This window comes from Amia ocellicauda, chromosome 9, assembly GCF_036373705.1.
Source record: "Amia ocellicauda isolate fAmiCal2 chromosome 9, fAmiCal2.hap1, whole genome shotgun sequence".
NCBI classification, from domain to species: domain Eukaryota; kingdom Metazoa; phylum Chordata; class Actinopteri; order Amiiformes; family Amiidae; genus Amia; species Amia ocellicauda.
The window spans coordinates 9992217-10018038 of record NC_089858.1 but is presented as its reverse complement, the minus strand read 5'-3'; the positions used below and the strand labels follow the sequence as shown (position 1 = coordinate 10018038).

Sequence of the window (25822 nt, the reverse complement as noted above, 5' to 3'; positions counted from 1 at the left end):
TTGCATGCTCACACCCCCTATAGCGATCCAAGCTAATCCAGCACCATCAGTTCAAGGTGGCATCCGGGGGGGTGCTGTTGTCGACCAGGGGAGGAGATTGGAGCTGAGTTGCCCGGGGGGTGGGGGCGGAGTTTTATTTTTGTCTGCCAAACAGGACAAGCTCCCCACTTTTAAAAACCTGCTCAAAGGGCATCTCACACCCACTGGGGGTGGTTAAGAGCCCCTGATCTACTGGATGGCTCAAGATGAACCATAGAGTCGGTTTCATGAATGTAAAACAGTGCCTTCAAGGATGTATGGCTTTGCAAATCAAAACCACTGACTGCTCCTTATGAAATATAAAGATGCAGGAGTTTTTTATTCCCCAGACCTGTCAGTGTCACTCATCGCACTGCACAGACTTGCCCGCATTTTCTACAAAATCCATCCCCGTTTCCTTCAACACCCTTCAAACAGTAACCTTTGAAAAACAGGGTTCCATCATCAGCTTATATTTAGTAGCCCTTGCCAGGCCATTATTGTGCTGTAATTGATACAGTGGGCACTTCCTCCCAACCACACATCTTTTATCATCAGGCCTCACTTCCAAAGGGGAAGGCTGTATCAGCTACTGTTTGTTCCCATGAGTGTCATGACAGAGACTACAGTACTTCAATGTTAAGTGTGTTAACTGCCCCCTGACTAGAGTTTTAGGGTCTGAAGTTCTGAACCACTGTTTGCCCCATAGCAATTTCTCCAGATGCCTTGAAGAAGTGAAAATAAAATAAAATTGCAGACTAATGTTTTCACCACATATACAGACATTATGAACATTTCTCTGGACGTTTCTGACAAAACAGTTGAATACCCTGCAGAAAGTATTTATTTGCAGCAAGAAAACAGGCCTTTTATATTAACTACTAAAATTGTAAAATATGTTCTAACTGCTTTTAATACATAATAAAATGTTGCGCTATTGTAATACAAAGGGAAGCTTAAAGCGCAGAAAAGGAATAAAAAAAAACTCTGAAATACACTGAAATAAATTACCTTAAGGCTTCATTTAAAAATATTTCCTATCTAATTATTTCATGTGATCATGCATCCTATAGGCCTTCAGTGTACTCCACCTGTTCTCCTCAACAATGTTTATTTGCTTACCCTACACTAATAAAAAATACACACATGCTGTCATTTTAATTTCACAGACCTATCTAATATGCTTGCAGGCAATGCAACCCCACCTTTCTGTGACAATCACCATGAAGTTCTGCCTCTCTCCACCCTTCTAATTATACTACCCCTCAGGATAAAACAACACAGGCAGCACCCAGCTCACATAAAGCCTCCAAAAGCAGGAAGTCCTCAATGATACCAAGTTACAAGCTGCTTTATAATAGGGCTCTCTTAACCTTTAAACTGTTTGGAAACAAATAAAGTCTTCCCTTCACACTTAGGGTTATTTTAGCTGTGATGTGGGAAAAGGCCTTGGAAAAAAAAACAGAGAAGTACTGCATGACTACTTTAAAGTAATCACATCAGGGTTCACCAAGCATGTAATAAAAAAGTGACCTAGTTACATGAGAGTAATGTTAGATCTTTTTATAACTGCTTGCCTATTTAACAGCTTATCCTGTGCAAAATTCCATAACCCAGATTTGTATGTGTGCCACTCTCTTCTTTTTCCATTTGGAGCATTACAGGTGCAGAGCAGAGAAGGCCATGCAACCCACTGTGCTGACCAGATTGTCAGCGGTTGAATGTTTCAAAGTCTAAGAGTGTTTTTCCCAGGAGTATTGCGTAACGTACTATAACATGATGTGGTCATCTCATCCATTGCCCAGCATACTATAAACCAGACACCCTTACTGTGCCAAGATTAATCCAGCTCTGCTTTCTGATTCTTCCCTTCATAATACTGATTAAATAAGTTGTACTGATGGCCGAGTAACTAGAATAAATACATTTAGATTACTTATTGAAGTCTACAAGTCTGGTTGTTAAAGTTACTGAAATGATGTTGAAAGTGAAAACACTGTGGAAACCGCTAACTATCTTTGACACCTAACGTCTGGACAGAAGTGGCCAGTCAAGTGAAATACAGAGGAAGTCAGCTAGACTTTCAACCCTCTACTTTTCCACCAGCTTTACAATAGTATCAGTATTAATAAACGGAAGCCCTACCTCACCTCTCTCTTGTCTTGACAACAGTTGCTACACTACATCTTGCGTTGATGTGAGGTTTCTCAGATGTCAAAGGTCAAATAAAGTTCAGGAATCCCAAACTGAAGCGTCTACTCACATTTACTAGAATTTACTAATATCTGTCTCTGTAATCTCTATGTCCAATGTTACACGATTAAGTGAGAAAATATTCCAGCTGGTCTACTTGACTGGTCAATGCATGGCTTCATGAAAACACTTCTATTTATAAACCGTTTTCATTAAAAATAAAGTAGTGGAAATTTAAGTACCTCAGCATTCCCTCAAAAGTATAACCATGTACTTTAAAGATAGTATTCATTAAGAAGGTGGTCTTTTGAGTGCCTTTACTGTGGTGGGTTTCAATGATTATTCTTTATTTTTACATTGCGGTGTGTTGGAATTGGGATCCTTTTGCCCGCGCCCAACTAGTCAAGATCTAATCAAAGCTCTCCCTTTGTTTATCAGAGGACTGGAGTACTTAACCATAATGGCCACTAATGACAGCACTCAGGTAGTGGTTTTTACGTGCTATGCTCAAATCAAAGACTACAGTGTTAGCACTAGATTGACACACATTAGCAGTTCTCAGTCACGGGACACGATGTGGAAAACTGCTGAAGGAGGCTTTGAAGAAATAAACATGCTCATTAAAAACACATAATGACATGCAGTCCATTTGGGTGCTGGTTCCATCTATGTAAAGCATTGTATAATTAAAAATGGGAACCACTGATATTTTCTTACCAGTGAGTTCCTTTATGGCTCCTTCACATTCTTTTACAATAAAAGACTGAAATGCAAGTGCTGTTTGCTATCATCGCTGGCTGTAATCATTTTCAGATCCCAGTGCAATTAATGGCTGTAGTTATGAAAGTATATATAAAAAAAAACACGTACGCACGTAAATGATACATTTGGAGAATGTATTTATTTATTTATTTATATACTATTCAAGTATTTCTTCCTCATCACTTATGGATCTCTGTATCTGTTTATTTCCCCGCACTGCCTGAGGTTTGTTTCTACGCAGCTTGATCCTGGTGTGGGTGTTCTGATCGGTTTAGAGGGACAAGTTTTAAGCGATCCTGGGGACACGTCTCCATTTTCTTTTGGTTTCTATAAACCCACTAATGGTCTGCCATGTGTGCTGTCGACCTTAATGCATGTAGACAAGACCACTCTCTATAAGGCTGTTCCAATCAGGCTTTCCCATTCCCTGTCGGACATTCCTGTTTCTGTATGCACTGATCACGACTGTAATGCATTTCTCTCATTTTTTTTCTTTTTATAATTTTATGCATATATACCATGCCTTCCCGAAGCCTTCGCATCTTTCCAGTGTGTACTACTCTCTATGGAACTGCCAGCCTATCATAGTATGTTAATCATAGAATACCTCTGAACCAAATTTAAGCTATGTGTTTGGGTCCTAGAAATGGGAAAACATGCTCGCTCCTGTCAAAATTAGAAGACCTCGCTCAAATACTTCTTTCACTGCTCTGAGTACAAGAGAATAGCCTTGAAAATAGCTGTGTAAATTCCCTTTGCCAACTCTTCACAAGGTAAGAACCCTCCTCGTGGCTCATTTAGCAATAAATAAAAGAGAAGAAAAAATTGTTTCACAAAAATCTGTGCCTTAAATGACTGCTGAACCTTTTTGTAAACAGGTTTTGACTATCATTATATTAAGAGATTCTGCTGATGCCTGGTGTAATTTACCCCTACACTTGGTCTCACCTTGGCCAAAGGTTTCGGACATATAAACAGAATAAGACACGGCCTCTGAGAATTCAAATCATGCAGATGACTGCAGATATGAAACAAATGGTGCCACACAGACTTAACTACAAACTTTGATTGTTTCTGGTCCTTTAAATGGTGAGCAGAATATTAAGACTCTTCACAGAAGCAGATGTAATAAAAGCAGACTAAGTACCACATTGTCTTTCAATGTTCATATTTAAAAAGTATATTGTTCTGCTGAAGATTCAGGCAATATGAAAAGGGATTAGTATTACTGACTTCATCCAACTTTGTTTAATTAAGGGCAAAGTTTTGGGGAATTGCCCCTCCACTGAACCTTAGGAAATGCCCAACCTAAAGACCTATATTAGTGTGGGAAACTAATAAACTCAATCACCTTCTTATTGAAAAGGTCAGTTCATATGTAATACTGTCAGGGTTCAGCCAAGAGATTCAATTACAGTTGATTACTGTAGATTACAGTCAAATGTGAATTTATACCCCTCTTTTGTACTAGAACTTATCATTATCCACATAGGGTCAAGCACAGTGTCAGCACCAATAAATACAGATAATATCAGGGTAAAAAGTGTAGGGGAGTGGGAGTAGACAGTGAGGGGGGGTAATATAAAAATCCCCAGGAAACCACATTATCCATTAGTTATTCGAGATATTGCTGCATTGTTGATGGACATAGACTGCTAGTTGGCTCGCGACAATATCAGATAACAATTAAATTGTGGAAATAAACTGATAATACACACCAATTTAAAAAAGGTTATTGCAAAGAAATCCAATAATAAACATGAATCCTGCCATTGACAATCTCAGTGGTACAGTGAGGGAAAAAAGTATTTGATCCCCTTTGTACGTTTGCCCACTGACAAAGAAATGATCAGTCTATAATTTTAATGGTAGGTGTATTTTAACAGTGAGAGACAGAATAACAGCAAAAAAATCCAGAATAACGAATTTCAAAAAAGTTATAAATTGATTTGCATGTTAATGACTGAAATAAGTATTTGATCCCCTATCAATCAGCAAGATTTCTGGCTCCCAGGTGTCTTTTATACAGGTAACGAGCTGAGATTAGGAGGACTCTCTTAAAGGGAGTGCTCCTAATCTCAGCTCGTTACCTGTATAAAAGACACCTGTCCACAGAAGCAATCAATCAATCAGATTCCAAACTCTCCACCATGGCCAAGACCAAAGAGCTGTCCAAGGATGTCAGGGACAAGATTGTAGACCTACACAAGGCTGGAATGGGCTACAAGACCATCGCCAAGCAGCTTGGTGAGAAGGTGACAACAGTTGGTGCGATTATTCGCAAATGGAAGAAACACAAAATAACTGTCAGTCTCCCTCGCTCTGGGGCTCCATGCAAGATCTCACCTCGTGGAGTTTCAATGATCATGAGAACGGTGAGGAATCAGCCCAGAACTACACGGGAGGATCTGATCTCAAGGCAGCTGGGACCATAGTCACCAAGAAAACAATTGGTAACACACTACGCCGTGAAGGACCGAAATCCTGCAGCGCCCGCAAGGTCCCCCTGCTCAAGAAAGCACATGTACAGGCCCGTCTGAAGTTTGCCAATGAACATCTGAATGATTCAGAGGAGAACTGGGTGAAAGTGTTGTGGTCAGATGAGACCAAAATCGAGCTCTTTGGCATCAACTCAACTCGCCGTGTTTGGAGGAGGAGGAATGACCCCAAGAACACCATCCCCACCGTCAAACATGGAGGTGGAAACATTATGCTTTGGGGGTGTTTTTCTGCTAAGGGGACAGGACAACTGCACCGCATCAACAGGACGATGGACGGGGCCATGTACCGTCAAATCTTGGGTGAGAACCTCCTTCCCTCAGCCAGGGCATTGAAAATGGGTCGTGGATGGGGATTCCAGCATGACAATGACCCAAAACACACGGCCAAGGCAACAAAGGAGTGGCTCAAGAAGAAGCACATTAAGGTCCTGGAGTGGCCTAGCCCGTCTCCAGACCTTAATCCCATAGAAAATCTGTGGAGGGAGCTGAAGGTTCGAGTTGCCAAACGTCAGCCTCGAAACCTTAATGACTTGGAGAGGATCTGCAAAGAGGAGTGGGACAAAATCCCTCCTGAGATGTGTGCAAACCTGGTGGCCAACTACAAGAAACGTCTGACCTCTGTGATTGCCAACAAGGGTTTTGCCACCAAGTACTAAGTCGAAGGGGTCAAATACTTATTTCCCTCATTAACATGCAAATCAATTCATAACTTTTTTGAAATGCGTTTTTTTTTTTCTGGATTTTTTTGTTGTTATTCTGTCTCTCACTGTTAAAATACACCTACCATTAAAATTATAGACTGATCATTTCTTTGTCAGCGGGAAAACGTACAAAATCAGCAGGGGATCAAATACTTTTTTCCCCTCACTGTATATACGTATTGTTTTTCAACCAGAAGCCATAGCTGGAAAGACCACTTGGATAGGAAAAGCACACAAGCAGTAGGAGACCAATGCTGCCTAATCCGGTGATGTTATTCTGTGTACTTTAAGGGAATGCGCGGAAAGCGTGTAATATCAAATTGCTGCTATTTGTAATACTGCTCTTGGAGCTGCAGTCTCTCTGCCGGGGTGACAGCTGGGACAGCATGCTTGCCGAGTACTTTGTGAAATTGGGAAAATGAAACTTACCCGGGGCCCTCTTTTTCCTGGCAGACCTGGTTTTCCTGCTGGTCCTGGGGGTCCCTAGAAGACAAAAAAAGGAATGATAAGGGAGCTGAAAGACCAGTCTATAAGCACTGAATCTGCAGCTATTCCTGTTAGGACACTGCTTCAGTACAGAGAATTAACACCAGCACCTTAACAAACTTCTAAGACCATAATGAAGGATATCAGACAGCATCTCTGAACACTTCCTGACACAAGTGGTAGGGCCCTGCTCTGAAGGAAAATTATTTAAAAAGGTAAATACATACATTTGAAAAACACACACGAGACATTATACTAAAAATGCTTTTCCTAGCATGGAAAATTTCATTATCGGACCAGATGTGGAGCCTTCTGCCCGTCTCACTTTATTCCAGTTTACCAGTTTATTCCTTCTTATACTGAACTTACACAATAAACACTGTGCATTTTATTTAATGGAAATATACAAAAACTAATCTCACTCTGCCCCACTGTAGTACAGTCAATGAGCTGTCTGTGCCAAGTCTGGCAGAGGAAGGAAGGCAACATGTAAAAACCACACACTCCTACAATGGAGATTAATTATTTATTACACCAGTGTCCCCAGTATATATTGTAAGGTGCATTTGTGGCACACTCTATATGGAGTTTATGAGACCTATTTGTACTGTTTTACTGTTTACTGTTTTAAAACTGGAAAAATTGTGATGATGATAAGAAGAAGAAGAAGAAGAAGAAGAAGAAGAAGAAGAAGAAGAAATACTTTTTCTATTAATGTAGAAAATCTATATTGATGCTGAAATAATATATACATATACAAAAACAACAACATATTTAAACAGAAAATGAAAACATCACATATGATCTATCACAGTTTAATTGCTTTGTTTCATTGTAGTGGTTTTCATTCCAGTTCCTCCGGTCGACGATTGTGCTTTCTGTCAGATTTCCCACCTCTCCATCCCATATAACATTATGTAGCTCACACTGTTCCTTATCGTCATGTAAAATATTCCAAATACAGTTTTGTTTAGAACTTTTTTTAGGTCTGGGTCACTCGGGGTCTATATTCTATAATGAACTGTGCACATGAAAAGGAAATAGATAAGCACAAGGGAATACATCCAATTATGTTTTTATATATTTATATTTATATAAATAAAACATTAATTTTGTTACCACCAGGAGGCACAGTGTTGCAAGCCAGGGGACATTGTGATACTGCAGTAGCCTTCAACAATGTGCCGGCTGCATTTAGGTAGAGACCACCAACCTCTGTAATTAAGGATGAGTCTTTCGAACACGTACAACACGTTTATGAACTCTGCGCCATCTCTGTATTCTGACAGTACTGTGGAGTCGTTCATTACAATCTCGTGCAAACAACATTTCAGCTATTTATGCCATCGCTTCCATCTGTAGGTAAAAACATTTGCTGTACTATGTGTTTTAGGTGTATCGGGCCCCACTATATTTATTTACACCATCCTATAAAGCTGGGGCTAAATCTCTCTAAACAAGTGACTCAAAAAGCAGATCCGGACTTTTTTTTCAACCTAAATCTGACATCAGTGTCAAATTAAAACTGCCCATAATTGCAAGAAACAGACAATCCTCACGATTTGAGTTTTTCTTTATATTTGCATGCTTTCAAACCACAGATCCCTGTTCCTTTAAGATACTGCAAAACAAAAACCACACCAACAAAAAAAAAACCAAGGAAAAAGCAGCTGTATATTGTCACACAAGAGCAAATAACTGCTGTTTTGGGGAAACGGAGGAGTTAAAATACACCACATCCAAACGAGGAACTGACGGCAGAGCTCACTTCGTTCATCAGAACATTCTAGAAGGCGAACAAGGCCTCTTGCTCTTGCTGAACACGACATGACGGGAAGACCAGAACTTAAATTCAGGGGACTGTAGTCTGATTGCAAAGAAGTTTTTTAATTCCCAATGTTAAAAATTACTTCGAAAGGACTCTAAACCCATCCGTATTCTCTTTATTTGAAATCCTGTTTCAGCGGTCACTGATTTATTTTCTAAAGACAATACTACATCGAAAGGGAATGTACTGTATATTAAATGCTGCTTCTTGAAGGCAAGACTTGTTTTTGGGTGGGGGGGAGGGGGATGGTTTGCCAAAAAAGTTTAAAGAAACCTTGGACAAAACCCAGGATTGGGGATAAAAACAATAATCATAAAGAGTATTGTGCTAAAAGAGATTTATGATAAAAACAGTCTTCAATCTTTGAAGTGATGATCCAGGCAGGTAAGAGAAGGCCTCTATAGTGATTCTTGTAAAAGTTATACTTGGTGAATGATGGCAAAAGTTCCCGGCTGAGATCAGGCTACCAGATACAAATTCAAACTGCAATGCAGATTGAAGCCACATTTCTTTAAGCATTATCGGCTACGGCTTAATCTCAGGAACAGCCCGATGGAGTTAAGGTGTGACTAATGTTACTCCCAAGAAGCCTATAGTGGTTTAAATGTCTAAGCAATGGGAGGCTTATTTGTTACTCTTGTGGTAGCATCTTGGTTTAAACCAATTACACAGATGGACTGGCTGAACCTTACACAGGTCAGGTGACTAATCTAAGGTCAGACTGAACAAGCAACACAGTTCAGAATCAAATACAAGATTTCCCACTTCCTAGTCCAAAATGTTTACTTTAAAGCTGCAGTACAGACCATCACTCAAGGATTTGTTTTTCAAATCCCTGTGACTCACCCAGAACTAATGAATACAAAAGCAACAACTGGCGCACAGAATCATGGTTCATTATTCCACAGTTTCCGTTACCTTTGAAACAACTCAAATTGATGAAAGCTACTGTTAGAAAAAAAAAGCTGTGGCTTAAACAAATCTGAACAAAGGATTTTCAAAAAATTGTAGTAAGACAATTAAAAACTATGAACACATCTATATAAACAAATCAATCTGTTGCCACAAAACATGACACTTTTAAAGCCCTGCCATATTAAAATAAATACTCTGATATATATTTAGGATAGAGTTTGTACATCTAAAGCAAACTGTATTATCCTGTCTTTCAGGGCTAAATTTACAACAGCAGCCATCTGTCCCCATGGCCAATAGTTGGCAACACCTCAGCAACACCTGTAGTGTTGGCAGGACACCCATCTGAAATCAAATACAAATATTTGAGGCTCAAATACAATATAATATTTGCACAATACTTATACAATATGAACTTTACATATTCCTAACATAATCAGAATACAAGTTAACCGTCAAACCTGTGGCCCTTTCACCTACAACATCCTATGCTGTGCTTATCTAGTCTGCCAAAGTACTGCTGTGATGTTATACCAGCTGCAAAATACCTCCCCCCCTAAACCCCCTCACTTAGATCTTAGCTCTCTTTAACCCATTACTAATAGAGGAAAATACTAGCAGTGGAAAAGTTAGCAAAGTCTTTATTAATTCGATTTTTTAATGTTGCACTTGGATTTTGAATCTGTTTCCAAACCACTTTTACTGGGTAATTTCACCCAGGCACACAGGACTTTAACCGATTCTAAGACACAAGACACGCTGCCAGCAGTGTAAATCCTATGTATTGATATTCATTTATTTTTATGTATGTATGTATGTGCTTATTTATTTTATGTATCAGATGAAGCAGTAATAAATGTCAGTGACACTGTGCAATAAACAATAGTGAAGCTATGTATTTTTTTGGTTCCCATCTCTCAAGTTTTGATCCCTAAGCATTTGTGGAAGTTTTTCTTAATTTTTTCCCACCCTCTGTCTTCCTTCAAATGTAAACGCCTCAAAGTCTAGGTGATCAGATGTCCCACTGATTTTAATGGGGGGAACTAGTGAATAGTCAAAGCCAGAATGGTCTATTCACTTGAAGAGTCCCCACAATAGACCATTGTGAGACGTGACAGAAATCGGGCCACAGACCCTCTTCAAGTGAATTTGTATTAGGATTCTCTAAGAAGAAAAAAAAAACATTTACTGCCCTTCTTTTGGTGAGATAAACCTCCCTTACAACAGAATTTATTGACACTCTTTTGTTTGGTTTCTAACCTAAATTTTAGTTTTAGAGTCTCGGTGAGGTTATTGAGTGAAAGTTAAAAGATTCATGTCTTTGTGCGTGCGATTAAATCAAGTTCTGAAAATCCTCTTCAACTTCCAGAGAACAGTGGCAACCAACTGGTAGCCACTTAAGCTCCCCCTCTGCCCCCCCACCCCCCAACAAGCAACGTGGCACATTTCAAACACGAATGAAAGGCTTCCATTGAGCGACTCACAGATCACCACTTTAGGATGTCAGACCTTGTTCCTCTTCGCTGGAGTACAGCCCTGTGCTTGTTTATTTATGTAAAATATTTATCCAGACCAGCCGATTCAAAGACATCTGTTTGTTTTCTTGTGTGGTCTGAAGTTGTAAAGACAGGAAATAGAAACTTTAAACAACAACAAAGAGGTAATTGCACAGGTAACCTCCAGGTGAAGTTAAACGAAGGTCAACCACAGCATGGACTGTAATCTTGCTGTTTGCTTTTAACACACCTTTTAGATCCTCCTTTGTGCTTTGCTCTGAAAATAAGACTGAGCTGAAACATGAATAATAAGACTGAAATTATATTCATCAACAAGCTGTCAGTCAGTCTATTACCACATTTCAAGGCATGACAGGCAGCCTGAACCCCAACCCTAGTGAAAACCTAAATTTAAAGCTAGGCCCATACAAATCTAAACCTGATTCTGTTAAAGCAGTAGAAAAACAATCCTAACCTAAGTTCAGGAAGAAAGTTTACTGAGGACCCTAAACAGGCTAAAGTATTACCCTAATTTGAAGATTTAACTTAATTTGAATGCACAATTTAGAAAAAGTATTCAAAATAATGTACAAAAACAATCTAAATGTAGATCTAGGCAATTTCTACCTTTATCTGCATCCCAGATTAATATTCGTCTATGGCATATTTTCCTATTTTGGATTTTTCGCTTTCTTTTTATATTTTTTTTCTAAAACATCCACATTTTCTGTTTATACAGATATGGCCATTAACTTGCCAAAAAAAAAAAAACTAATTCACGTTCAGGAGTATGATGTGCTACACAAAACTGTAAGTTAATTAGATGTAAATTAGGCTTGAAAAAATTGGGGAACGTGGCCTAGGTGACCATTTTTTCTTTCTTTAATTCAAACTAGTACAATTGGACTTTCATAAAACTTGAAATGATTTCAACTTAGAACAAAGCAAAAAACTATAAAAATCTTGGTTCAGCCACTGGTGCTCCGCTTGTCTATCGATTTTGCCAAGTGCCTAACTCTGGGATAATGGCAGTGATGGAAAATATGAGTAAATATCCTAAATTCTCCAGAATTCCACTCACTTTTAAATGAAAAGAAAGTACCTGGAGCTGAAGCACTACTCTTTAACCATATTTAAAAACACCATTTAATTCTTGTTAAATTTACTAAAATACATGCCAAAAAATACAGGGTCCCATGTACATCAAGAAAATTCAATCCACCAACCTTACCCAGCCATGATTATGTAACACCAGCGAGATCACCATTCTTTCCATATCCAAAATAAACTCCTGCTTGATGTTACCCTGCTTTTCTTGTACACCATAATCGACCTTGCAGCCATGACCTCATCCTTCCATGAGCAAAGCACAGGTATGGGATATGTGAATCACGAAGCCTTTACAGATTGAGTTAAAAACATTACAAGACTTCCTTCTCGGAGTTAAAAGTCAGCACATGCTGTACTGAATCACTGCTCCATCCTGGTCAGGATTAAGATATTACTGACAGAGCTGCAAGACATTCTGGAAAGTTACGATCTTCCACATTTCTCTAAAAACCTTTAAAAATTGACCACACAGTAATTTTACCATCTGTACACCATTACATTCAAACACTTAACAAATAGTGGATTACAGATAGAGCTACAAGCTGTCTGTTCCAAAATTAGCAGTCAGACTCATTTTATTGCTGACGTTATCTTCAAGAAAAAGCTGCTTATAAAAACCCTGCGTTCTGAGCAATGATGAAGTATTCTTTCATTCTCTTTTCCTGTATATTTAATGTCTTCATTTATATAAAATACCATTTGAACAATTTGAATTCTGCAAAAAGGTTTTTGATTATTCTGTGTTAGTCAAACTGTGGTCTGCTCTCCCAAGATTAGCTTGTGTTTTTCCATCACCATGAAAGAATCTCTATATGTCTGATGAGGGGCTGTCCTCAGCCACACGCCACCACAGTATCCAGAGTGCAACCAAGCATACAGCCTACACTTCAAATGCAAAACATCAGTAGTTCAGTCTACTGTAATTACAGGTATGTTCTGGCTTTCCTTCTGTACACACAAAAAACACACTGCAATCTAGGAGAAAGGAGGCTGCAATCAGTGCTTTTAATTACAGAGAAAGAAGCCATTTAGAGGCAAACTACATGGTTAAAGAAGTATCTGCACACGGTCATCTCAGATGTGTGCCGTTTCCCTGTAAAAGCCCACACCTCAACATTTTCGTACTTTATGACGGGTACAATAATCCAAGGGGCGACTATTACAGACTTTGTTTTTGGTAAACTAGTTATTACAGTTGACAACAACACTTTACAATGGGTGGAGGGGAACGCAGGCTTTATTTTCAGGTCATATGTCGCAGTTGTTTAGGTTTATTTACTAATAAACATGCACATGAAATGCAAGTTCTGCTTTCAAATAATGCATTTATTTCTGGATGCTCTCTGTAAGTCTCCACTTTGTGCCAGCAAACTGGAATTCTGAAGATTTATCTTGTGGGGGTTGTTATCCAACACACCTAAATGATAACTGGCCTTGCCATTCTCTGAAGCAGTGGGAAGTTAAATGGTTAAATGTTTACCGCTCCTTTATTTACTCTGACCTTTGACCTTGCTTTGAAAGTGCCCCATTATTCTCCTGCTCGCACGCTCTCACAGAAAAATCTGACGTTTAAGCGTCAAACGCTCACAAGAGACATGCAGGCCCTTACAAAGTTATGGCATGTGCTGGACTATTTCAGACCATCGTGTTAGAAAGGAAGTTTCACATTAGCAAGGACCTCTCTGTGCAGCCAAGAATCTAAAGCACAACTTGGTTCGCTCTTAATTTTGCAATGCATGGCAGTTACAACAACAAAATGCGGCAGAGAAGTCACATTCCATGTTCTGTACGAGCCAACATCAATGACCTTAGAATTAAAGAAATAGAATAAAAAGGATATTACAAAAATACATTATAATGATACCATTCCTTACTGTTGAGTAAGGCTGCTTAAGTAGTTTAAAGACACAGTGAATCTGAAAACAATTCAGAGTATGTGCATCTAAAATCAGTATTTTGCATTCGCAATATAGGAGAGGGTTAGGCTGTACCAATCTGAATGTTTTATACTCATTACAGTGTACTGAAGTAGTGCTGGAAGAACCTACACTTCAATTGAATATTTTCTTTTAAGAGTTCGTTAAAGAGACTACTAAGCAAAGCCGAAAGTCAAGACCATGAGGAAGTGATATTGAGGGGAAAATAGAGTCTTTTATGAATTGAGCTTTACGATTTGGCTCTAGTAAGCGAGTTATAAACCAAACTAAATCAGATTTTTGCTATTGTATGGTGTTATATATAACAGTATATTTATTAGTATCATTAATCTTCCTGCCAAAAAGGGAGAAAATAACCAATAACTGAAAAGTTTTTTTTATGGTTTTGTATTGTTTAGGCTGCTTGCTCTGCCACATTTTTAATGGCTGATTTTGGGAAGTCCTCTGTGTGCTGCCTAGCCCCTCCTTTAGCTCAGTACTAATACAGCCACGCAGGACCACACAGTCGGTGCATTTTGCTGCAGGGAGGCTTTATATTGAAGACTTTGATAAAATGGGCTTCCCACTGTTTCCCAAGAACCTCAGCAACTAGGAGACATGGACTCTTAATGCAGGGGAGGAGTTTAACCTGCCAGGGATTTGGGGAAACACAAAAGGTCCAAAAAGGCATGAAGTGTGGAATATGGGGCAGTAAAACAAATTGATTAAGAGGTGACATTTTTCAAACTGTGGAAGCCACTTCACGTCGATCATTTATGAACTATTTGATGAATCTTAAAATACGCTGTGACCATTCTGTTAACATTGGATTAGGTCAGTCTCCATAAGACTAATCAGGTTTTATTGATCTGGAAATCTCTGGTCTGCCACTGTATCACAAACGACAAAATGGACACAGATTTAGTGGACAGATGGCAGACCCACTCCATTAAGATCCACTGAAGGAGTATTGCATGTATTGTTTGCTGTGTGTGACAAGCTGTGCCTGCCCCATTTATGATCTCTGTAACACATACAAAATATATATGGGACAAGGTTCCGATTCCAATGCAATATAAATCAAGGATATCGGCTTACCGGTGGTCCTGGTTCCCCTTTTAGTCCTGGTGGCCCAGCCAAGAGAGAGTATTGGGTTGATTCCAAGTCGAAGGTTTGGTAGCCATCAGTGGCAGCAGGAGTGACGGGCACAAAGGAGGTGGGTTTGGCGTGGTGTGGAGTCATCCCTTTTGGCTGAGGTTTCTTTTTGGCTGGAGGCTGTGGCTGCTTCTTTGGGAAGTGCCCGGCGCTGGGGCTGACCGGACTGTGCTTGGAGGTGGCTGGGGTTTGGACTTCCAGTTTCTTCTTTGCCATCGTCTTTGTGGTGGCGGCCGCTGCTGAACCGACGCTTTTTGGTTTCTTATGGGCATCCTGCTGCGCCGTGATCTTTCGGGTGGTTAGCTTTGGAGGTTTTTCGGTAGCCCTCTTGGAGAAAGATCCGCTGGTCCTGAGAGGCATGGTGACAGTTTGGGTCCGGGCCTGTTGAGGAAACTGTAGTCCGGGCCGGGGGCTGACAGGAGGGGTGGAGCCTTGCAGAAGTGGGGCGATGGTGCCCATGTGTGGGGTCATAAAAAAACTCTGCAGCGAGGTGGTGTTGAGCGCTGTCAATCCGCTGGTGTGAGTTAAATATTTAAAACTGGTGCCAGAACTACCTAAAGCAGGGGTGATATTGAAACCCTTTTTGGTAAAATCAGTCAGTGAGAGTGGGGTGTTGAGAGTAACAGTATTATTTGGATCTCTAGGTAACAGAGGAATGAGGGGAGGGAGGTTTGGCCGGTAGGTGTCAGCCTGCCTGCACTGTTTTTTAATGTACTTACAATAATTATGAGCTGCCTTAGCAGAAGGATAAATATCAAACTGACAAATGGCGCCTTCAAACTGAACAGAATTTTGGTTCATTTTGCCTAAGAGAAAAGAACCCTCGGGATCTAGAGTCTCTTCTTTTTTAAAATGCAAATCTGCATGTACACGTTGCTTCCCACAAGAAGTATATAAAGTGACCTTTTGGCCTCTGATGTCAATGGCCAGGCTGTGCCACTGGCCATCGTGAACGTCATAATCAAAATATACAGATTTCTTATGACCTACATATACTATAATCTTCCCAGGTATAAACTGCACCCCCAGCTGCAGTTTTTTCTTCTTAGATTTGACAGTAAATAAAAAAGCATTGTTAATGCGATGGGAGCAAAGGCTCAGTATCAAAGCGAAGTTCGTGCCGAAAGCAGCTGGAATGACCGTACTAAGTGGCGCCTCAATCCGCGCCCGCTGGGTGAAAATGACACCAGATTTGAAAGGTATGACCCCCTGAGGAATGGAACGGGATGCTGTAGAAGGCGATTGTGCTTTCTTTCCTGTAAGGCCCAGCCTATGGAGAATGTCCACATCTGTGATAAAAAAGAAGGAAGCATTTAGAAAAAATAACCACAACTTCTAATCACTCAAGCCATAATTTGGGATGCTCCTCAAAGGAACAAAAAAACAAGGCTTTATTGAAAACAAAATTAATTGTGTTTAAAAGGACACCATTTGTGTGATACAATTGATAAACAAAGATAGAAAAATTGAAAAACACAGTATTGTGTTATTTGTTGTTGTCCCGGTTTAAACAAATGTAATGATTTTCAAAATGTATTAATTTATTTATAAGTATACCCTTTATAGGAAGTTTATATATATTATATATATAAAACAGCTTCAAGCATCTGTCTACCTTAGCATTGCCAATGACACACTGCGAGATGCTGCTGGGCATGCTTTGCTTTATATTGGGACATTTCCTTTATAAACACGTTTCAAATTCCACATTTCATGAAACACCCCATTAACACTATTTCAAATATTTGACTAAAGTGATCCTTGGAATGGCACCAGGGCAGGCTGCACCCCTGAAGGCACGGCATTGTCTCCTGCTCACAGCAAAGTCCAAAGTCAAGGTGACAGGAAGTCTGCATTTCTAACCTGAGGGAGACTGCAGTTCCCTAGTCAACTTCCCTAAGGAGAAATCTAACAACATTTTCACAAATGATGCACACCACAATTATCCTTTATCAACGGCTTTTATTCTCAAAACAATACATTTTTTTATAAATTTAGAGGTGAAATGCCTCTGTAAAACTGAACTATTTAAATTAACAGTTGTTCCTGTGATGTGATGATGTTGTTCTCAGGTTTGGATGAGCATCGATTCCGCCACCATTCTCCTGAGGTCATGCTAAAGTAGGTTATGCTATCTTAATGGCTTGCTTTCAAGGAATCCCCTACTACTCCTTCACTGCTGGAAACATAATTAAAACCAAGAAACAGGCTGACTTACATCATCATTAGAGAAAAATTAGAAACAGACAGTGTCGCTGACCTGCTCTCTTTTTCATAAATTGTCAAGACCGACTTTGGTGTTTTGAATTATCGAGAGCTTTCTCGTTCTTCCGTCATATTGCCGTCACTAGGCAGATTCATGGTGTGGTTAGTTGATATACACATAACACAACATTTTCCTCTTTAGTAGAAATAACCAAACTAAAATAACCAAAATTAAATGTCTCCCCAAAACAATGCAACTTTCTTGAGCAGTAATGGGGAAGTGTCACTACTTTGTCCACCCCCTAAAATTGTCACAGGGATTACTGTAACAGAGATATTCAGAATTGTAATTTAAGAAGCCAAAAGGAAAGGTGAGTGCATGGCTGTAAAAAACAACAACAATAACAACAACACCAAAACTAAAAATAACCTCAACTGAACAAATCAGATGTAATTTGCAGGTGTCAAAGAAAAATCTTCTTCAATATGATAAGAAGCAGTCTGCCTCGAGTACTTATTTTGCTTTACTTTTAGTACTTTGCATAAGTCCAAGATAAAAATAACAAATATAAAGTGTATGCTAAACAATTGGTATACATCAATATAGTTGGGTATTATTTCAAGACGCCTGAAGCAAGAAGAAATTTCCTCATAAAAACAAGTTATAAAGTGGACAGAAAGTAATCTAGGCTGTTCATATTATGAAACACGTAATCTGTGAATAAATGCTAGAATACTAAGTTTGGTTTAGAGTAACAACAGTTAAAAAGAAGAGAGCTTTGATACTAACAATATTTTTGCTTAGGGAAAATTTAAGCCCTTTTGCATGCTAAATATCCCTCAGAAATGTGTTCCAATATTCTTTGGCATTGTGGATAGACTATACATTTTAATGTTCTGCTGCTCTTAATTCTCCCAACCGTCTGCATAAAAAATAAAAAAACACTGTTACTTGTCTGATTCCTGGCATGCAGAGTAAGAAACAAAATTACAAACTCTGAGTTTATGCACTCAAACCACATTGTGAAGCCTTTTCTTTTCTGTTGGGAATAAGTAAAATCTACAAAGAGCCATACACACTGTTCCTGATTGCCAAAGAATCTTCTACATGTACAATTCAACTGTAAGGGCTGCAACCGCGGCTTTGATTTGTCTGCAAGGTAAATCCCGTATAAGAATTGAATGATCTTGAATCAGATTTGTCCTGCAGAATACCATCCAGCTGGCTGCAGTTGTCTTAACGTTTTTATTTTATTATTTTTTTTACTTAATTTCCTTGCCTCAATTCCAGTAAGTAGTTCCAGAGAGCACAAACATTCAAATTAATCCATAGAAACTGAAAAGACCAAAAAACCAACAACTAAGCAGCCTTTTGGAAGTGGCTGTGGAATATTCTTAAACTTAAATACAGAGATTTCCTCTAAAAAACAGTAGCAACAGAAAAGTGCTGCAAGGTATTTACAAGTTCAGTTTTGTTTCGCCCCAGACTGAGAAAAAAAAAAAAAACTTTGCAATTTTATTCAGAGCTACTTTTAGTATGAAATTGCCTTGGACTTCCATCACCAGCTGTAGATCTTGGTGAAATATAACTGAGATTTGTGATTGAGGAAAATAAAATCTGAGTAGTCATCACTTGTAATTATTGTTTTTAAATAGTAAAAGTACAAAACATTTTATGTTGAATTTAAGTGTTATATAAGAGGACTGTAAGGTTTGTTTTCACAAGTAAGGGGAAATTCATCAACATCTTCATGGTAGTTGGTAGTTGCCATACCATTATGGTCTTGTAACAAATAACTTTTATGTGAACCACTGCAGTCTATAGGCTGTCCAAAAGGTTCATACCAAATCATGGCCAAAACAATTAAAACCCCTCATTTCACAAAAAAACAATCCTCAATTACACTGCTTATTGAAACCAGAACACCAGCCAGGGGATTGAAGTACACTCCCAAATGGATAATTTCATACATCAGGTTTAAAACAAACTCGGAACTGGTTGTTACAATGCCCAAATCAGTAGCCAAAGAGTTGACTGAGATCAAGATTTAAAACACAACATGTAGCAAAACGTTGTCTCAAATGAGGCAAGAATTTCCATGAGTTTAATAATATTCATGCATGTCCAAAATCAAGCAACCATTTCATAGTGCCGAGATGATATAATAGCTCGAAAAAATATGAAAAGTTGTCAACAAGCTAAACAGTAGCGCAGTTGCTTCCCAGGGGATAGAGTATTCAGAGAGAAGAAAATGCTTTAGAGGTATATTCTTCTGTTTTCTTTGCAAATGACTGATCTATCCAAGGTGTAAAGGTGAAAACAACTTCCAGAGATGACTACTTAAACATCTTGCGGAAAACTGAGAATTACTTTCAATCTGCAAATCCCAAGGAGGTACTGTACAGTGCTGATTTCTACCAGGCATTTTCCAGCGAGCCCCCCTGTCTTTGGCAGAATTATTGTTTTTCCATGCTATTCATAAATCACCCGCCACAGAAAATGATTTATTTTTCCTATTGCAAGGAGGGCACAACGGTTTAACTGGTCTCTTAACAATGACAACTATCTAAAGTGATTAACTGCAGGCCAATATAAATTATAAAAGAAAGGTCTTCGGTCATAGCTCGCTACTTGCCCAAGTCTGTAATGGAAATCCACATTAAAACGTTCTCTGCTGTTAAGGCATTAGTTACTCGAGGTCCAAAGCAGTGTGTGAAAATGGTCATTCGCCACACCACTTCTTACTGTAGATATAATTGACCTTGACTGAACTGGTAGACATGTAACTGTACCAGACTGACCAGGCAAAAACGATGGTGGATGTTCTGGATCATGTAGACCCAGGATATTATACACAGCATGACACGAACGGGACACTTTCTAAAACGACTACATCATCAACAGCAATATAAGGGCTACAAAGAAAGAGTGTGTCAGTGCAGCTTATTGCCTTACACTGGTTGAGTCTAAATAAAAGTCACCCCTGATGTTGTTAAACTCAGGAGCAAGCAATCCCATTACAGACCGTACAGTGGCTGAAATAAGAACAGCGTAGGGCATGAGAGATTTCTTTGTTAGTGGAATGTAGAAAGACTTGGGAAGACTATTGTGAATCTCAGACAGAGGAGTTTAAATCCAGTGGGATCAAAAGCAGAGCTGTACGTACCAGGCTGAGTAATATGGACTAAAATCGTTAATCCTTACCAAGTGACCAGCTTGGTTCAAACGTCAAAGGGCAGCTTTCTTACGGAAGTAATGTAAAGCAAACTTGAAGATCTCCAGACTGGAAACCATGACATAACATTTTACACATAACAGAGAGAGAGAGAGAGAGAGAGGAAAAAAAAAACACAATCAAGTAGCTCTGCAGCTCTGATGATAATGAAATTTGCATCACAGTTTTTGTGAAACCTTTTGGGATGATGGAATTTCATTATAGACAAGCACACTCAGGAAGCGATACACTCGCCTGCTCTCTTTGCGAGTATTGCGGTGAATGTGGGTGGAACACTGATAACATTAAAGAGAAGTACTGATATTGTACTTCATGAAACCAGGTGCTTGAATTAAATTTTAAAATTGCAATGAGCCTGAAAACAACCAAATGTGATTTAAGTGCTATACCTTTACATGGAAATCTAACTTCCTAAGAATATGGTGTCTCTGGCTTCATAAGTTCTTCACCATCTTATCCTTTCGCTTAAAGAGAACAAGCAAACTAAAGGGCAAGAGCAAAAGTTTACATTAAAAGGACACCAACTGTAAATTGAATGAAGGAGGAGAGTGAGACAGCAGGGCTATAAATAACCACAAGGCTGGGTAAAATGTTGCAGGCAGAAATAGGAAAGAAGAGGACTTGATGAATTAGTTAAAGGAGGTGCACTGTGATTGGTTTGGTGAAAGCACTGAAGGCACATAGCTCAGCTCTGCCAGTATGGAACCAATATGGGCACCCTGCCCAGGCCCTGTGACCGCAGCTCGGCTCAGCCCTCCAGACTAAAATGGATTAATTACACAGGACTCATATATTGTCCACGCCTTCTGCAACGCGAAATGCTGCATGGACAACACAAACAGGGAATGCTGGTGCAGGACAATTTCGGTGCCAATCCAGACATCAAATAATTTCAGATCGTTTTCTGCTTTCGAAGTGTTAAGGCCACATTGTTGTGCCTGTGTGTTTGAAGGCGGAATAATGTGCTGACTCAACACCCTCACAGCACATAACAAGGATGGTTCTTGGCTCCCGGAGCTAGAAGCTTGAATCCCACAACCACATCTTATTAGAGATGCTGAAATGGAAAAAAAACGAATGAAATTGTTGGCAGGACCTGGCAAATAGAAATGGTAAAATGCCACACAGACTCAGCATAGGGAGGAAGCAGTGTTAGCCTACAGAGGACTGGAGACAGAAACGTTTTTGGTAAGGAATGTCCCGGTCCTGAGCCAGCGGAGATAAGGACCTGTGCAGCCTGGATAATGTGAAACCTCAACTCAAAGGTGACAATACAGAAAAAAGTCTAAGAATATCATGTATCACTCCCTGATTAGCACCAACCAAAGATTTACTTCTGTGATTCAGCCTCAGACTACTGTCTATCTATGTCAGCCATTCCTAGCAATCTTACATAACAAGTATTGTGTTGTTGGATTGTGGCCAGAAACTTGTATTAAGTGGTTTGCATTTCCATTCTTCATTAAATACGTACAGCCTGTTTTTCTGTTATTGAATTATGCATTTTATTCATACGTTCAACCTTTTGTGTAAAATATTGTTTGTGGTTTCATATAAAGCCAAAGATAGTTACATATTGTGTCTGAAGGAACCCCACATGGAAACGCTGAGGCCGAACAGATTACAGGGTTTATTGTCAGGCATTTTAAAAGTAAAAAGCAATAAACAGGCTTTGAATTATAATAAAGACCTAAACTGAACTGTCTCCATAAATCATGGCAAAGAAGACATTTAACAGCATATACTGGGAGTTACTAGTATCGCTTCTCTAATTTGCTGATTTGGCACAAGACTGTGGTTACAATGTGACTAAGCTGTACTTGCAGCTGCTCAGAAACAAATTAATCTCTGGAAAATGTAAAAGAAATGAGTGTTCCAAATGGTTGTTATCAACTGCATTTCTCTCATTTTATACTAATCAAGCTCGAATTAATAGACGCTTTACATTCGGGCTAATGTACTGGTGGTGTCTCAGTCTAAAGCTCCAAGAGCCCACAAAGCTCTGTGAAATTCCGGGAGGCATTCTCTCATCGTGTGCTGCGCTGTGCTGAAGAGTTTACTCAACACCTGGGTTTCACATGCCTGTGGGTGAACTCTCGAGATCTTTACATAAACAAGGATGACAATATAATAGTCCCCATTTGTCTTTTGATGGGAATCTGAGCCTTGATAAGTTTCATATCATGAGGAACAGGGGACTGCGCATTCTCCACGGACCTCATCAAAGAGCATCATGCGGTCATCTCCACTAGAGTCATCTCAGGAGTCCATAGCCTATATTATACTGTACATGTCTTAAGAGATTGGAAACGCTCCAACAAGACACAAAAATCACAAAACAAATCCCTGCCCACATTACTATTTCTGGAAATGACTTCAACAGAGCTGTCCAGACAGAGTGAATGGAGCTATATAATTAAGCTTCACCGAAGAGGTAACTTTATCCTGTATCTGTGAGCCGGTCCTGAACACCAAGGTGACCAATCCAACGCTGTGCATTACAATGTCTCTAGAAGACCGTGTGATTGGCATCCATAGAGTAAAACTGGACAAATCCTCACCCACCCACATGTAAAGATCAGTGGAGGACAAAAAGGGAAATATCCACACTGCTGTAATTTCTTTCAAAGAACATGAGTGAAAAGCAGACTGAAAGTGAGGCTATCCAGAGGTGAAGTGGCTGGAAGAAAATTCCCTTCTAATACATTACCAGCTGTCTAGAGTGACACACCACAAGCGCTTCCTCCACAATGCTGAAAAATGTTCAAAAGGAGTGAGGGAGCTGGCGTGAAAAGATGTAACCAAAGGCACTGAGGCAACGGGTGTAAAAAAAGCTCTGATCTACTGGAGGAGGTGAGCTGCAATGCTACGCACTTTCATCCACTTAAGATCGTTTCACTTTGAGTGGAAAGGTGAAATGTCAACTCATTAATAACAGAAATAGTTGTTGACAGTTTAACACCAGCACCGAGGGTCATTCACGCACACAAAAAACAATAAGGATTCAAACTGCAAATTACTTTGCAATATTGAACCTATCCAGTGCAAGATTTCAGGCAGGTCACAGGGCACATGTTAATCAGTAACATTTATTAACAAAGGTCAGGATCGAGAACTATCTAATCAAGTAAAACATTGATGGGGGTCCTTGGGCCACCATTGAAACAGAAGATGAAAACAGGTTTTATATGTATTATATTGAGTAAATGGAATAAAAAAAAAAAAGTGTCTTTCTGATTTCTGGTAAATGTACATAAATATCCAACTAATAAACAATTAAAATTAATACAATTGTTACCTTTCCCTATTCATACATTTCGAGGTTTAGAACACTATCTCAATCAAGTTCTGTCCTATAGCACCTGAAGCGTGTCACTTAGGGTCACGCAATGGACCATCTTATTTTACCTAAGAACATGTTCAAGTTACATGCCAATTAGGAAGCACCTTACTACAGCTACTTTAAAGCTTCAAAAATAACATTTTGATAGAATTTTCCTCCTGGGCACAAATTACATAAGGCCTTCCAAGTGTTTGTCAAGCCTGGTCCAAGATATCAATAAAATATCTTAACTGATGTCAGCTGGAATATTTCACAATAATGCTTGAGAATTCAATTTTGCCCTAATGGGAAGATTAGGTTATAATCCTATTATTCCATAACACTAACATTAAAACAACATGAATGGGTGTCTTATTTAGATCAGATTTACTGGGATTCCTGTCTTTGGCAAGCCTGTGAGAATGTAATGTGAGGGCATAAATGATACTGTGAGTCTGGTTGTTACTGGGGCTGAAAACAAGAAAAGTGTAGTAAGGGAACTTCGGCTAAGGATTATTATGGTTTGAATTGATTTCATGACTGAAAAATGACAAAAAAACACAAGATTACAACAGTGCGAGACTAGTAGATTACATTATTTTAAAGGCTGCTAGTGCCTCCTGCAGTATTGCAATTTGAAGCTTTATTCTGCTAATGACATGCCTCTAAAATTTGTGACTGCCTTTAATTATGAATTTATTTATTCCGTTTGTTTGTTGGTTTGCAGTGATTCAAAATTCACCAAGAAAATACCTTTGCTACAGCATGCTAAGTTGGGTACAGATATAACCATAATGGTGAAGACACACCAAAAAAGCATCCGATACTCTGGGTAATCCCTGGGATAAAATCGAATGGCTTAAATACAAAGGAAATTTGACAACGCCTGCCAAAACCCAAACTGTAGCTTCTGCGACGTCAAGGCCAGGCCAAACCAAACCCAAGACCACATTCCCTTCCCCTGGCTTTCAGACCTTCTTTTTTATTTTTTTTGCTTCATGTTAGCCGGGGAAAACCTTGATACTTGTGCAACAGACATCTATCTCAGCAAGTAAAATATATATCCAAAGCTGAGGGACTTAATTTCATCTAAATGGGAAAGCAGTCTTGGAATAATTATTGCCTTAAGATAAAGCAATGCTGTGATTGAAATTGTGCAATCATAATTTGGGAATAATTACAGCGATGGATAAGAAAAGCTCATTGTTTTCATTGACACTGCTTTCACTGGATATTTTCTTCACTATTGTTATAGGCACAGACTTCAACAGTGGACATACGTTTCAAGAATGTTCATACTTTATTATTAGACCTGATCATATCTAGGATGTGAGTAAATCATTTAAATATGGGAGTTTAAAAAAATTCTTACCTTCAGAATGTACTTGTGCAAGTCCCAGGTAACAAGTACAATACAAAACAGTACAGAGAATTAAGGCTCTCCTGTGAAGATAGAAAGAAAAAGAAAGAAACATGAAAAAAGCTCATTATTTTAGGTGCATACAACAATCACATTTAACACTTGAATATACTTCATTTAACTCTATGCCAATAATAAAGGCAACAATACTCAAAATGACTGTACAGGCAACCTTAAAAACTGAAATTAAAGTAAATCATAATTGAGTTGATTATAATTGAGTTGTGCTTCTGTTATCTTTGTTATTTTCTGCTTAATAACCCATTGTCAATCTCACAGTACAATTATTGGCAAACCGAAGATCAACTGTTATGTAATTCACTTGTCTTGAAGGAACCGATCTTGAACACATTTTCCAAACTAAACTACAGGTGTACAAAATAATAAGAGGGAGGGAGAGTCTGCTTATTTCATAAGCTAAAACAGGCTGAGTAGACCAGTTCCATGTTTTCTTTTTGAGGTTATTTCAAGGGTACACATGTGTAAGGCAAAGTACAAACCAGCTGGAGTCTTGCTAACAAGGTCAAGAGAGCAAACAATACACCCCTACAAGTGAAC

The 25822-nt window shown here is 39.0% G+C and overlaps 1 protein-coding gene across 4 annotated transcripts in view; it reads right to left on the bottom strand.

Annotated features, from left to right (window-relative positions):
• LOC136758560 (collagen alpha-1(XXVII) chain B) overlaps nt 1–25822 on the bottom strand; it is a 126656-nt gene that overhangs the window by 92986 nt on the left and 7848 nt on the right. For all 4 annotated transcript variants that reach the window (XM_066713053.1, XM_066713051.1, XM_066713052.1 and 1 more), the window contains exons 2-4: nt 25217–25287; nt 15025–16370; nt 6605–6658 (exon numbers count right to left, since the gene is read on the bottom strand). In XM_066713053.1, the coding sequence (XP_066569150.1) occupies nt 6605–6658; nt 15025–16370; nt 25217–25287 (1471 nt within the window). The remainder of the gene's footprint in view (nt 1–6604; nt 6659–15024; nt 16371–25216; nt 25288–25822) is intronic.